The sequence below is a fragment of the Mobula hypostoma genome, chromosome 26, assembly GCF_963921235.1.
Source record: "Mobula hypostoma chromosome 26, sMobHyp1.1, whole genome shotgun sequence".
Classification (NCBI taxonomy): domain Eukaryota; kingdom Metazoa; phylum Chordata; class Chondrichthyes; order Myliobatiformes; family Myliobatidae; genus Mobula; species Mobula hypostoma.
The window spans coordinates 25,083,036-25,097,165 of NC_086122.1; the positions used below are offsets into that span (position 1 = coordinate 25,083,036).

Consider the following 14,130-nt stretch of genomic DNA (forward strand, 5'->3'; position numbering starts at 1 on the left):
ATTGAAGATTACACGTTCTCCCTGTGAATGAGTTATCAGGAGGGTTGTATAGCCGTATATATTGAAGATTACACGTTCTCTCTGTGAATGAGTTATCAGGAGGATTGTATAGAAGCATATATTGAAGATTACACGTTCTCCCTGTGAATGAGTTATCAAGAGGATTGTATAGAGGTATATACTGAAGATTACACGTTCTCCCTGTGAATGAGTTATTAGGAGGATTGTATAGAAGTATATATTGAAGATTACACGTTCTCCCTTTGAATGCGTAAGCTTCCTCCGAGGTGCTCCGATTTCCTCCAAAGTTGCAGGTTATTGGGCCCTAGTGTGCGGGTGGGTGGTAGAACCTGGGGGAGTTGATGAGTACTTGATTTAGCTCCCTCGTCTTTCCTATTCTATATTTCCAGGATTACAGGACAGCGTGATAAGGTTTCGAGATTTCGTGTGTTTAGGGCCTAGACACCGAAGGCACGATTGCGTAAGTGAGTCTGCAGAACAGACCAGAGTGTTTAGAAACATAGAAAACCCACAGCACAATACAGGCCCTTCGGCCCACAATGCTGTGCCGAACATGTCCTCCTTACCTGAGAAATTACCCAGGGTTACCCATGGCCCTCTATTTTTCTGAGCTCCATATACCTGTCCGGGAGTCTCTTAAAAGACCCTATGGTATCCACCTTCACCGCCGGCGCCGGACTGTCTTAACTCTGAAACAGGTCACCAAGTGTTTGATCTTAAATCCGAAGCGTTACGAGACTGATCCGCCTAGGTGTCTTACGGATTATGATCTAGCTATCTGTTTTGCAATTCTTAAATCTTTTAAAAGCTGATTATTATTAAGTAGATATCCATTGCGTTGTCACAATGAGACCCAGGGAAAGGTACAGCGCAGAAACAGGCTCTTCGGCCCATCTAGTCCGTGCCGAACCATTTAAACTGCCTGCTCCCATTGACCTGCACCGGGACCATAGCCCTACATACCCCTCACATCCATGTACCTATCCAAATTTCCCCCGCACTTTGAAATCGAACTCACCGCTGGCAGCTCATCCACACTCTCACCACCCTCTGAGTGAAGAAGCTTCCCCCCCCGCCCATGTTCCGCTTAAATTTTTCACCTTTCACCCTAAACCCATGACCTCTAGTTGTAGTCCCACCCAATCCCACTGGGAAAAGCTTGCTTTCTTTTATCCTGTTTATACCACTCATAATTTTGTACGCCTCTGTCAAATCTCCTCTCAATCTTCTACTTTCCAAGGAATAAAGTCCTAACCTATTCAACCTTTCCTTATAACGCAGGTCCTGCAGACCCGGCAACATCCTTCTAAATTTTCTCCATACTCCTTCAACCTTATTTACATCTTCCCCGTGAGTAGGTGGCCAAATAAAATTTGATTTTATTTTGAGTTCAGTAAAATTAATTCGTTGAAACACGAGTTACAGTCGTGTCAAATGTTCCCGGCCGCGTATTAATGACACTAGAACATAGTGGAGAGTGTATTGTGGAATCTCTCCGTGTAGTTCGCTCCAGTTATGCCGCAATTAACTTTATTCTCTGGCCTATTGACTGGCCAGGATAGATAACTGCCTGTTGGCATTGTAGCAATTATTCCAAGAGGTTGGAGACGAACACTAGAATACCCAGTCAGAATTTCCCTCTGCACATCTCGGCTCATTCATTGGTTGACTGGTTGCTTCCAGGAATCACAGGTCGTATTCACTCGCCCAATCCTGACCAGTCAGTGGTCGGGATTTAAATTAAATCATATTATTGAATTCAGGAAGAAATCACCCACGTTCCACACAGATGAATAGTCAGATATACATAACTGTGCGTCCCTTTTATCTGAAAGGGAAGCCTGTCTCTTTTTTTTCCGTAGGAGGTTTGGTCAGAGAGAAGGTTTCAGCGTTGTCAAATAAGCACGATCAGAAATTATGGCTTTGATAAAGCTCGTAAATTCTGTTCATCACAACCACTCGGGCTATGGAAGAAAAGCGAATATTTAGAAATATATACACAATGTGGAGTATCTAGTAGATTGAATGCACTAACGATGCATTTTAGATCAGGAATTAATCTGGTCGGTGGTACTTTAAAGAGATGATTTGGGGTGAACAGGATGAACATAAAAACATATACTCAACGTGAGATGTCAAGTGGTTGGGGTTATTTTTTTTAGATAGACATTAACTAAAATGGGCGTGATTAGGATAAAATGAATGAGGAAAGAACGAAGGGTCGACCAATCCGGGCTGTGTGGAGACAGAATGGACCAGTCTGAGGTTATGATGTGCAAAAATAATCCGTTTTTATTGCCGCTAGCAGTAATCTCCCTCTCCCTCTCTCTCTCTCGCTGTCCCTCTCACGCTCTCTCGCGTTCGCTCTCTCTCTCTCTCTCTCATTCACATTGCGAGTTGGGGGCGTTTGGGAAAGGAGAAGTGGGGGGAAAAGGCCAGGAAATCTAAATAGTACAATCAGGATTTCAGTTCTCTTCATCTTGGTGCCGCGCCGGGAAAATCAGATGCGGCACCCGAAACTGCTGATAAAAGAAGAAGATATCTGCAGTGGGGAATTCCACGGCTGGGTTGCCTAATCTCAGAGCATAAATGGAAATCGTCGGGTATTTAGTGACAGCCATTGCAGAGTCATAGGTCGATCTCCGGTGTTCACGGAAAACAACTGGTGTCTTCCGCACAAATCGACAATTCATTTAAGGAACTAGCAGACTGAGAGCAGGAACGACGTTTCGGCGTTTTATTTTTTTTAAACCAAAAGCATTTGGAAGAGACGGGCGACCTCGCTTTCCATTTTTTAACCCCATACCGGGAGTGTGGCTGCCTCCCACAGATCATCGTGTGTTAAGGGTGCGAGAGAGGAAGACAGCATCCTTCCTTCCTCCCAATGTCGTCTTCCGACGAAGAGAGCGTGAGCGAAAGATCGGGAAGCCTGTCCCCGTGCCCCGGCGACACTCTACCCTGGAACCTTTCTAAACATCAGAGGTCCAAAAGGCAAAGCCAGGAGTCAGTGCTGGATCCCGCAGAGAGAGCCGTGGTCAGAGTCGCTGGTAAGAAATGGCTTTGAACTGGGCGAGAATGTGGGTGGAGAGCAAGCTGCTCGCAGCCCGCACTCTTAATCCGGATCTAATGCTTAATTTAATCGCTGGTATTAAATGATACAGGAACGCGCGGTCGGCGATGCAATCAATGGGGGGGGGGAATCAAATATCAAGAGAACATAAAAGAATCTAAGCCACACGCTGAGGTAATGGTGTCTGAAGCACGTGTGGTGCTAGAAATGAACGGTGGGCATCTGAAATGTCCCATTGCAAACCAGCCGGGTTGCCGGATTATTCCCTTATTAATGGCCGGATTCACACCCCGAATCGCCCACCCTTCCTGCAGAATGTTAATGCTGGTCAGGCATGTCAACCTGTGACTGTATTTTTTTGTTAGCCTGGCGCTGTGGCTGGAACTTGTTTTCGCTCTGTCCTCCGCCTTCTGCGCTGCCCAAAAGGCTGGTGACATGTGAGAAATCTGGGGATCCCTCTTTTGTAACAACCGTGCCATTTGTCTATTTGACTGTATTCTTCAGTAAGAGGTAGATAGCAAGTTAAAAAGTCTGTAATTTGTGAGATAGAAATCATTTTTTTCACCATGCCAATGGTATTATGCCATAGTATCGTCGGTAACAAATCTCCATTACAGTATTTAAAATTGCCCAGAATATGAGCGAGATTGGTAGCTCGGTTGCCATGGTTTCCCCTGGAGTATAGTTTGCATTCCGAATAGTGAGCCTGGAGTGCTACAAACGAAACGCCCGCCATCAGTCCCGAGACCACCATCTCTCCAGCGTGAAAACCTACCCGTAAAGCTGAGAACTTGATCGTTAGCGTTTTGAATTTCTTGAAAGAAGCAAGCTATTGGACCATTAAAACACTGCGTGATACATGCCAGTCTATGTACTTAGGTACAGCCATACTAATGATGATAATATCTAGTTTGAAAAATATGTATTTTTACCATACGGAACAGACGAGAGGGTATTCTATACATAGGCGTGTCACCTGAAAACCTGTCAGTAATTGTCGATACAAATCCCCAAGCAATAATTCTAATAAATTAGACAACAGACAATGTTAAATTCCAAGTTAATATTTAGAATGTAAATATGCAATAATATTTATAAAACAATGCAGTCTTCATGAAATATGAAAATGAAACATCATTCTATTTTCTTATTCTTGGGCGGGTCAGATGAAAACTGCAAATAACTCTGAAATATTTATTAGCCACCATCAATCTTTAAAATGGAATCCTAAATATAAGCAGTCCTAAAATATTTACAACATCAAATAATCCTGAAAAATTATACCTAATAAAATTGATAGGTAAAATATCTATTCAAAAATACACATTGTTGGAGGAACTCGGAACCCTTGAAGAGAAATAAAGAGTAAGAATAGAGGTTTCTGACTGAGATCCTTCATCAGGACCGGTTGAGGTCTCAACCTGAAATTTCAACTCCTTATTCCTCTCCATAAATGCTGCCTGACCTGTTAAGTTCCTCCGGCATTTTGTGTGTAGCTCTGGATTTACAGCATCTGCAGAATCTCTTGAGTATATCTATTCTAATTATAGTAAGTATAATTGAGTTTACTAACAATATTTGGAATGCATATTTCAGATATTAAGATTAGTATTTATAGTTCTGATTCTTACTTCCCACAACTCATGTCATGCAATCATTAGTTCCGTAGAATTATACTTAAAATATTAATCCAGTAAATCTTTTCTATACTGTAATATTAATCACTGGTCATGTGATGGATATTCACTGTTCAGTACCAAAAGGACCTCTTCTTTTTCGCCAAGCTTAGCTTTCTAAACACTAGCAAGATCAAAGTTTTGCTTTTGAGTAAGTTAAACCTCCAACCAATATTCATTGTTTAGCTTTCTGTCATAAGCGGGAGCCGGCCTTCAGATCTTGATGTAAATGGAAAACAATAATCAGTTTGAAGTTAAAAGGACAGCTTCGCAAACAAGCACTGTCTGTAAGTGACGGACTTGCTGGCCGTACAACACCTGGTCTAACTGCCAAAGAGGAGAAGTATAAGGGTAATTTAATATGGCTTGTTTTAAACTAGACAGCACTGGCTAAGTTGTTTAGTTCAAGGAAGTTTGCAGACCAGATTGATATTATCATTTAGCATATCAATAGCTGATTTATTGATAAATTGAAAGGATTATGTACTCAAAGACTCAGCTTCATGGCATTAATTGTGGGTACTTGGGAACCTTCTTTCCAGACGCTTTTAGGCTTTTTGGGTAAAAAGATAGCGAAAAAGATATCACATGTGTGTGAAGTCACTCAAGTGGAAAAGAAACGGTCTCAAGTTCAAGCTTTTTAGGAATGATCCAGGAAGATGAATGATGGAAACACAGGGTGAAATAGAATCCACTCCTTTGGTTTTGATTTCTGCAATGATGATTTGCTCATTTGCAGCTTGTGGATTTTACGTTTGTAGATTATAGGAAGTGTACCTGTGTTTTGGAAATCTTTTGTGTTTCAGAAATGGTTTGTAATTTGGAAAGTTTTTATAAGATAAAATCCACTTTGGTTTTAAATGTGTTTCAACAATGTTGTTAAATTTAAACATGTCCCATAAAAAAAAATAAATGAACTGTGTTTAACCTACTTTGTTAGCTGAAAGTATCTTCTCCTTGGTAGGGAGGGGGGCCCACCACTCAAATAGTGGGTACTGGCAGCGAAACTCACTGTGGAGAGTGAACAGGGGAGTGAACTTGCCTTTGAAGATTAGGTAGTTACAGTTCAACGTCACCTTAGTGAGGGTACCTGTGGCTATGCACATTATTTATTTATTGATTGATTGATTGAGATACAACATGGCCCTTCTGGCCATTTGAGCCCCCAGTTCAATCCTAGTCTAATCACAGGCCAATTTACAGTGACTAATTAAGGTACATCTTTGGACTGTGGGAGGAAACCAGAGCACCCAGAGAAAACCCACGCAGTCTTTGTTTGAGTTTAGAACTTCGTGGTCAGCAAACCCAATATCATCACTGTCAATGTTTCATTGTTATAATATGGGTGCTAATTATCTTGCATAAATTATACAACCTTGAGATTCATCCCCTTGCAGGCAGCCACAAAACAAAGAAGCCCAAAATAAACATTAAAAAAAGAAGGCAGTCAAACACCCAATGTGTAGAGAGGAAAAAAAAGCAGATTGTGGAAAGAATAAAAGCAGGCAAATAGCACTCGGAACTGAAGTCCCTGAAAGCGAGACTGTCCACAGGCATAAAGCCACGGACCCCCAGTTCAGTGCAGAGCCAGGTAAACATCACAGAGCAGAGAGCTGAACTGGCCTGTCCCGCACCTCGGGTCCCAACACCCTGATCTTTTCAATCTGGCCCGGCACTTAAATCATTGTCCAAACATTGGGTTCCCTCACTTCAATACACTCTGAGGCCTGGACCCCACTGCCTCGATGCCGAGTCTATTCATTAATAACTGGCTATCTACCCTCCATCTTTCAGTCTGAATGAGTGAACTTGAATGGAAACGCTGACTGTCAGTTTCCCTCCAGAGACGCAGCCTGGCCTGCTGAGTGCCTCCAACATTTTGCTCATTGCTATTCAATCATGGGGATAGGAAAGAGGAGAGAGGGGAAGGTGCCTTGATAACTGCAATAGGGGAGGTAAAGGGAAGTAGAAGAGTGGATGGGAGACTACAGGTGGGATAAGTTGTAGTTCTAGAAAGGGAAACAGTTGACCAGGGAACTCGGATGGAAAGAGGTAAGCTCGGAATCAGAATCAGGTTTATTATCACCGGCATAGGTCATGAAATTTGTTGTTTTGCAGCAGCAGTCAGAGCAATCCATAAAAATGACTTTAAATGTCAATAGGAATATACAGAACAACAATGCAAGTAGAGAGTAACAGAGTGAGGTGGTTCTCATGGGTTTATGGACAGTTCAGAAATCTCACAGCGGAGGGAAAGAATCTGTTCCTAAAACATTGAGTCGACGTCTTCAGGCTCCTGTACCTCCTCCCCAATGGCAGCATTAAGAAGAGGGCATATCCTGAATGGCGAGGGTCCCTCACTTCAGATACAGCCCTCCTGAGGCATCAACTTTTGAAGGTGTCCTTGATGGTGCCCGTGACGGAGCTGTTGGGGAAACCTCCCGATCCAATGCACTGGCGACTCCATGGGAAACAGTGATGCAACCAGTCAGCGAGCTCTCCATGGTACATCTGTAGAAATCTGCGGGAAATGTCAGGAATGGGAGCTGGTGTTTAATAAAGAAGAGGATGAATACTGAGAAAATGCCTGTCATGGTTCCGTTTGGCTGTTCCCCTTTAACGCTCCTTTCTCCCTGATTATGCCCTAATTTCAGCCATTAGATTTCCAATTGCTGCTAGTTTACTTAGTGACAGTACACCTGGTTTGCATCAGAGACTGTGAAACAAGTACGATGGCGTCACTACACAGGTCGCCAGTTTGTTGGTCTATTCTTGTGTAATAATTCGTTCTCTCGTCCGCTTAGAGCCGTCAGTTCTAAGTTTAGTTCCAGGTTCTGCTCTAGTTTCAAGATAGTCCCTGTAGATCCCATCTCCTTGTCAAGATTCCAACTGTTTGCTGTTCTACGTTCACGTCTACGCCAGCATCCCCAACTCATTCGATTGCTGGTGTCCTGCACTTGGGTTCTCCTCAGTCGCACCAGGCAACAATGCCCAGTTAGCAGACAGAGTGGGTCTGAGAAAGCATAGGGAGTGGTGGTATGACAGGGTATCCCTAGCTTTTACAAAGTTATTTTAAAGAGGTGTGGAAAGGTGGAATATGGGGCTAGTTACAATGATACTAATTAACCATCCATAGCTCTGTGTATAATAGCTATTTCCACTCCTCCCTGCTCAGGCAACATAGATTTGCCATTCCCCGGGTTTTCTTTCATTTTCTAGATCCTTTTTCAAGCTGCAAGTTAAACAGGGCAATAGAAAGTTTCTAGTTACCCTGCGCCTTATCTTTGCTCCATTTTGCAATGTGATGGCAAGCATAAGCAACTTGTAGCTGCGGCAGTCATACTGACTACATTGGCTGGAATGCATGCAAGAACATGAGGTCTACCTTCATGTTCATACAGCAAATGCTCAGGGATATGTAGTCTGGAGGATTTGGAAGAAAGCCAGAAAGCAGCTACCTACACAGTGCAAGGAGCCAAGAACAGCTGACGATGGCAGAAGAAGGGAAGGAACTTGTTGTGTATGATGCTAATGGGAGAACTGTGGCTGCTAGGTGCATCTATATTTAATTTGAAGGAGAGGATGTGCTAGTGTTCTTAATTAGGTGTGTGCTGTCCTAATCAAAGTAAGGAAAGACATCTTCATTCTATTCATTCAGGAATATCACAAGATCACTTCCAACATTGTCTTGTAGCAGATAACAAATTGCTGATGGTTATTAGTTCCTGGTAGACTTGATGGACAACCTTCCTAAGAGTTCTAGTATGCCTGACCTTAGAGCCTCACTTCAAGACAGTTTTGATGCCCTGAAAATGTAGATATTCTTTGCCGGTGTATTACTCCAACTGTACACCCAAATCAATTGCTACCTCCCAAAGACCCAAGGCATTAGCCTCGGGATATTTATAGATGTTTAAAGAAGTGGTAAGGAAGGGGAGGAGGGTTGTGAGGGAAGGAGTTAGAATGTGCTGTGTTTGTGCAGGTCGACCTGTTGTCAGAAATATATTGAAGTATTAAAATCCAGAGCAGATGTAGAAGCGGACGGAGGGAAGGGGAGGGGGTGTGTGAAGAGGGAGCCGTGGTGCTTGTAGGCCCAATGTTCCACTGTGCACGATCAAGCCCCACCATTATTAACAAACTGTTACAATGGTATTAAACTGTGGCCAATGGAACCCACTTCCTTGTCATGTCCTGAGCAGCTCCCTATAAATGGCGTTCTTAAATGTAAAAGCTTAACCAGAGATATGGAGCGAACATCGAACAATGAATATGGGATGATTTTGCAAGAGTTTAGAAGAACAAGAGATGATCTTATTGGAACATAAATTTGAATGTTCTTAGCGGGGTTGGATAATATGACTGTGGGGGAAATCCAGAACCACAGAACATGTCCTAAGGATACTTAGAGGGATTTTGTCGTTTGGATGCTTGTGAATTTTGATAGTTCTCTAGAGCTATCTGAATGCAAGTTCATTAAGTATATTCAGGTCTTAGAAAGGATATACTGACAATGGAGAGGGTTCAGAGAAGATTCATGAGAATGATTCCAGGAATGAAAGGGTTACTGTATGAGGAACGTTGGGCAGCCCTTGGGCTGTATTCCCTGGAGTTCAGAGTAATGGGGGGGGGGGGGGCGGAATCTCATAGAAACATTCCAAATGTTAAAAGGCCTGAAGAGATTAGATATGGCAGTTATTTCCCACGGTAGAAGATTCTAGGACAAGAGGGCATGACTTCAGGAATGAAGGACGTCCTTTTAGAACTGAGATGCAGACAAATTACTTTAGTCAGAGGGTGGTAAATCTGTGGAATTTGTTGCCACGAGTGGTTGTGAAGGCCTAATCATTGGGTGTATTTAAGACAGCGATAGATAGGTTCTTGATTAGCCAGGGCATCAAAGGGTGTGGGGTGAAAGCAGGGGAGTGGGGATAACTGGAAGAATTGGATCAGCCCACGATTGAATGACAGAGTAGACTCGATGGGCCAAATGGCCTACTTCTGCTCCTATATCTTAAGGTATTATTTTTCAACACAGAGGTTCAAGCGTTATAGGGCTCTTGCAGGAAAATGCAGCAGAGAACAAACTTGCAGGAATACCGGAGCAGGCTTGAGAGGTCATCTACCCTGCTGCTGCTCCTATTTTTTATGATCTCTGTATTTGCACCTCAAACAATATATCCTCCAATATTCAACATTGGTCCAAACTTTTTCATTCTGATTTCATTCAACAGCCTCCTAATTCCAAAAGAGATCACAATATCATCAGCAGTGGGAGCTCTGGCCAGTTTTACTCCAATGACCTCAGTGGTTATCAGGCCAGTTGTAGTCTCTCTCTGACCTTTATGGTGGGCATCCGTTATCCCTATATATACCTCTGACACCATTGCGATCTGCAATGGCTCAGCTGTTCACTGCCCTTACATAATGTGAAGCAACAAGGCAAAATCTTTAGTTCTAGCATGTTCAAATCATCATTACCATCATCAACATCACAAGCCATGTCATATGACGTGGGCGATCACAGTCTTGACCATCAATATTCTTCGCAAATTTTTCTACAGACATGGTTGCCCGTTGCCTTCTTCTGGGCAGTGTCTTTACAAGTTGGGTGACCCCAGCCATTATCAATACTCTTTAAGAGCTTGTCTGCCTGGCGTCAGTGGTCACATAACCTGGACATGATATGCAACAGCTGGTCATATGACCATCCACCCCCTGCTCCCAATGGCTTCACGTGACCCTGATCGGGTGGCTAAGCAGGTGCTACACCTTGCCCAAGGGTGACCTGAGGGAAAGAGTGCCTTACACCTCCTTTGGTAGAGGTGTATCTCCACCCTGCCACCCATATTTCCAGATATCACTTCTAAAAGCATAAAATTACTACCTAGCTGTTTTCTTCAGCTTGATGTAAATCTGGAATAAAAGAGAGAATTAAACATTTCCAACTGGTTTAGTGTCACTGGAAATTCAGTTGGCCACTACCTGACAAGCAGTGAGCCCCAGGATGACATTGGTCCCCATTTAATGGTTCTTTTGGAGCATTGCAGGTGAAGCTGTGTCAGGCTCTGCAGCAACAACCATCACAGGCCAGTCCCAGTCCTGTGTCTGACTGCAATGCCTTTCAGCTAAACTATTTACCTACTGTCCACTCTTCAGGTCACACTGCTCTCTGCAGTGCACCTTCCCAGTTCTCCAGTATCATCCATCACTCTGGACTCCATGATATGAAGATACCTTCTGTTGAAAGTGACCGTCTCTGATCTCCTCTGAGGCAACCAGTAAGCTGCTCGTGCCATTGCCCGTGCCCTGCCTGCGGAGTTTGTGGATTCCTCCTGTGAGCACGTGGGTTTTCTCTAGCTGCTTCAGGTTCCTCACAGATCCCGGACATGTGCGGGTCAGAAGGTTAACTGACCGTTGTAATTTGCCCCTAGTGTGTAGGTGAGTGGCCAAATCCAGGGCAGAGGCAGAGGAAGTGAAGTTGATGGGAATGTAGGGAGAATAAAGGCTGATTTATACTTGTGCGTCAAATGTACACCATAGGTACAGCGTAGCTACGTACCTTATGCTGTACTCTACGCCGTAGCCTAACGCGCACCTCTCCAAAATGTAACTACACATCGCGGCGACACAGACCACAACAACTGTGATTGGTCTGCTTGGTAGCATCGCATTTCCACCTACGCTGCAATAGCTTCCCATTGGGTGACTGAAGGGCAGGGAAGGAACTCTGGCTGCAATGCTTTCCATAAGGCTTTACAGGCCTCTGAAATTATGGAGGACACATTTCGCTTGACGCCAGTTTGTAGCTAGCTCCTACAGCCTGTTGACTTCCACCTGAAGCTAAAATCGAATGGTGATTGCCAGTCTCTGAGTATAATGTGCGTACACTGATGCGAAATAAATGGTTGGAGACGATGAACCAAATTGTCAAATCTACCTGCCGACATCCGAAAATATTTGAAATGCATTTCCTCGTCCATGTCTCTCAGTGGCCGGACAAGCACAGAAAATTCACCCTCCTTCAGTTTCAGTCGCCATTGTTTGAAGTTTGAGTTTCTTCATGTTGAAGAAACTCAACACAGTGGCAAAGAAACCCCGCCAACTAGCGTTTTGGCGGTGAATTGCAGAGCGACACAGGCACACCAATGCACAAGTATAAATGCTCACAATGGCGTAGCCCACTTGCGTAGGCTACGGTGTAAGCTAGTATGCACAAGTATAAATCAGCCTTAAGGCAAGTTATGGTAGGATTAGTGTAAACGTGGCTATAATGGACTCAGTGGTCTGAAGGGTCTGTTCTCATGCTTTTTCTTTTTATGACAGTCTGACTCTAATCATTTAAAATGCCAGCGTTGGTCCCTGATTTTCCCTCACCACCCGCTAATCTATGTGCCAGTCCCTGATTCCTTCCAAGTATCACCTGGTCTTAAGCTATCCTCCTGGCCCTAACTGCAGCAAAACCATAAATGGAGCCCCCATCATCCCGGACAGGCACTCTTCTCATTGCTACCATCAGGAAGGAGGTACAGAAGCCTGAAGCCACACACTCAATGATTCAAGAACTGTTTATTTCCCTCTGCCATCTGATTTATGAATGGGCGTTGAACCCATGAACACTGCCGTCCTACTTTTTTGTTGCACTATTTATTTAACTATTATATAATATATGCATATAGATGTACATATTTTATATACATATATAGTTTAAAAAGTAGTATATGTGTGTGTGTATTTATATATATATATATGTACTGCTGGAATTCAGAAAAATGAGAAGAGATCTAACAGAAACTTATAAAGTTATGAAAAGGGTAGATAAGATAAAGGCAGAAAAGCTGTTTCCACTGGTAGGTGAGACTAGAACTAGGGGGATTTGGGGGATTAGATTTACAATGGAGATGAGGGGGAACTGCTTTTCCCAGAGAGCGGTGAATCTGTGGAATTCTCTGCCCAATGAAGCCGTGGAGGCTACCTCAGTAAATACATTTAAGACAAGGTTGGATAGATTTTTGCACAGTTGGGGAATTAAGGGTTATAGGGAAAAGGCAAGTAAATGGAGATGAGTCCATGGCCAGATCAGCGAAGTAGGATTGATGGGCCAGATGGCCTACTCCCGCTCCTACTACTTATGTTCACAAATATATACAATATATACGTCAATTCACAGTTTTTTTCCTCAATTATTATGTATTGTATTGTACTGCTGCCACAAAGGCAACGAATTTCAAATTTCTCGACATAGGCTGCTGAGATTAAACCTGCTTCTGATTCTGATACAGTGACCTCTGGTCTCTGGGAGGGGGACAGCACGGTTCTGGTTCCAAGAAAGTCTACCGCCCAATCCCTGAGGCCCTGATCCTTTGGCACAAGTGATATTTTCACTGGAAGGTCACAACCAAAACAGTCAGTGGCACCCTCGCACTGTTCCTATCGAACATACTGTAACTCTCAGCGCTGAAACTTCTAAGGAAACACTATTAAACTATTGGGACCATGTTTGTGTTTAACTTGAGCTAAGGTAGCTTCCAAACATATTTTCAGTTTATTTAAGACTCAGAGCTGGAATCATGACAATTGTGTGACTCATCTTGTTGAATTCTAATGGTAGGATTACAGATTTTTCATGGTTGCCTCTCTTTGAGGTATCTGGCCTTTTGAAAGTAGCCTGACAAACCCAAGGTGTTTGGTTGCTAAATTATTAATTTTCATAATGTGTTCCTTCTAATAACACAATACAAATGTTAATTGGCTGAATTTCCGCCGTATCTTGCTGCAATATACCTATCCCAACCCTTATATTCCCACACCGCCCTCTGCTTCACTATTTCCAGCAGAGCTTTTAACATAATCAATATATCAAATGACTCTGCAATTCATTCTTTGTATCATTCTCTAATTGCCACTTCTCATTCTATTTTAGAAACGTATTCTTTTGCTTTTTCTCACCTTTTTCTCAGAACCTTTTTGCCCAGTTCTGGTGATTTTCTGCATGATGTGTTGCTTAAAGGTTTCTCAGGAACAAGAGGTGTACTTACAGTGAAGTGCTTTGATGTGCAAAAGTTATTATCATGCAGGCAAATAATGTGGTTGCCATTTCAATGTGATGAGTCTTTCAAACATCGACCAGTTGACAGCAACAAAGTGGTTTATCCCCAGTACTGGATCATTATCCTAAATCATGTGCTTGGATCTCGATTAAACTCCACAATCTTCTGTCTCCATGAGTGAAAATGATCTAATACAATACTGGAAATGGATATGCAAATTATAATTGCTTAATTCAACTTACATGAAAGCAAAGTTATGTTTTGTCTATAAAACATAATGCTTTAAAGCATATGTTTTCAGGAATATCAGCCAATG

General features: G+C 43.0%; 1 protein-coding gene across 8 annotated transcripts in view; it reads left to right on the top strand.

Annotated features, from left to right (window-relative positions):
* Positions 1–2,388: 2,388 nt before the first annotated feature.
* macf1a (microtubule actin crosslinking factor 1a) overlaps positions 2,389–14,130 on the top strand; it is a 599,766-nt gene continuing 588,024 nt past the window's right edge. For 3 of the 8 annotated variants that reach the window (XM_063033725.1, XM_063033724.1, XM_063033713.1), the window contains exon 1: positions 2,389–3,068. In XM_063033725.1, the coding sequence (XP_062889795.1) occupies positions 2,906–3,068 (163 nt within the window). In that variant the 5' untranslated portion in view covers positions 2,389–2,905. The remainder of the gene's footprint in view (positions 3,069–14,130) is intronic. The other 5 variants (XM_063033726.1, XM_063033728.1, XM_063033727.1 and 2 more) reach the window with 3 other exon arrangements.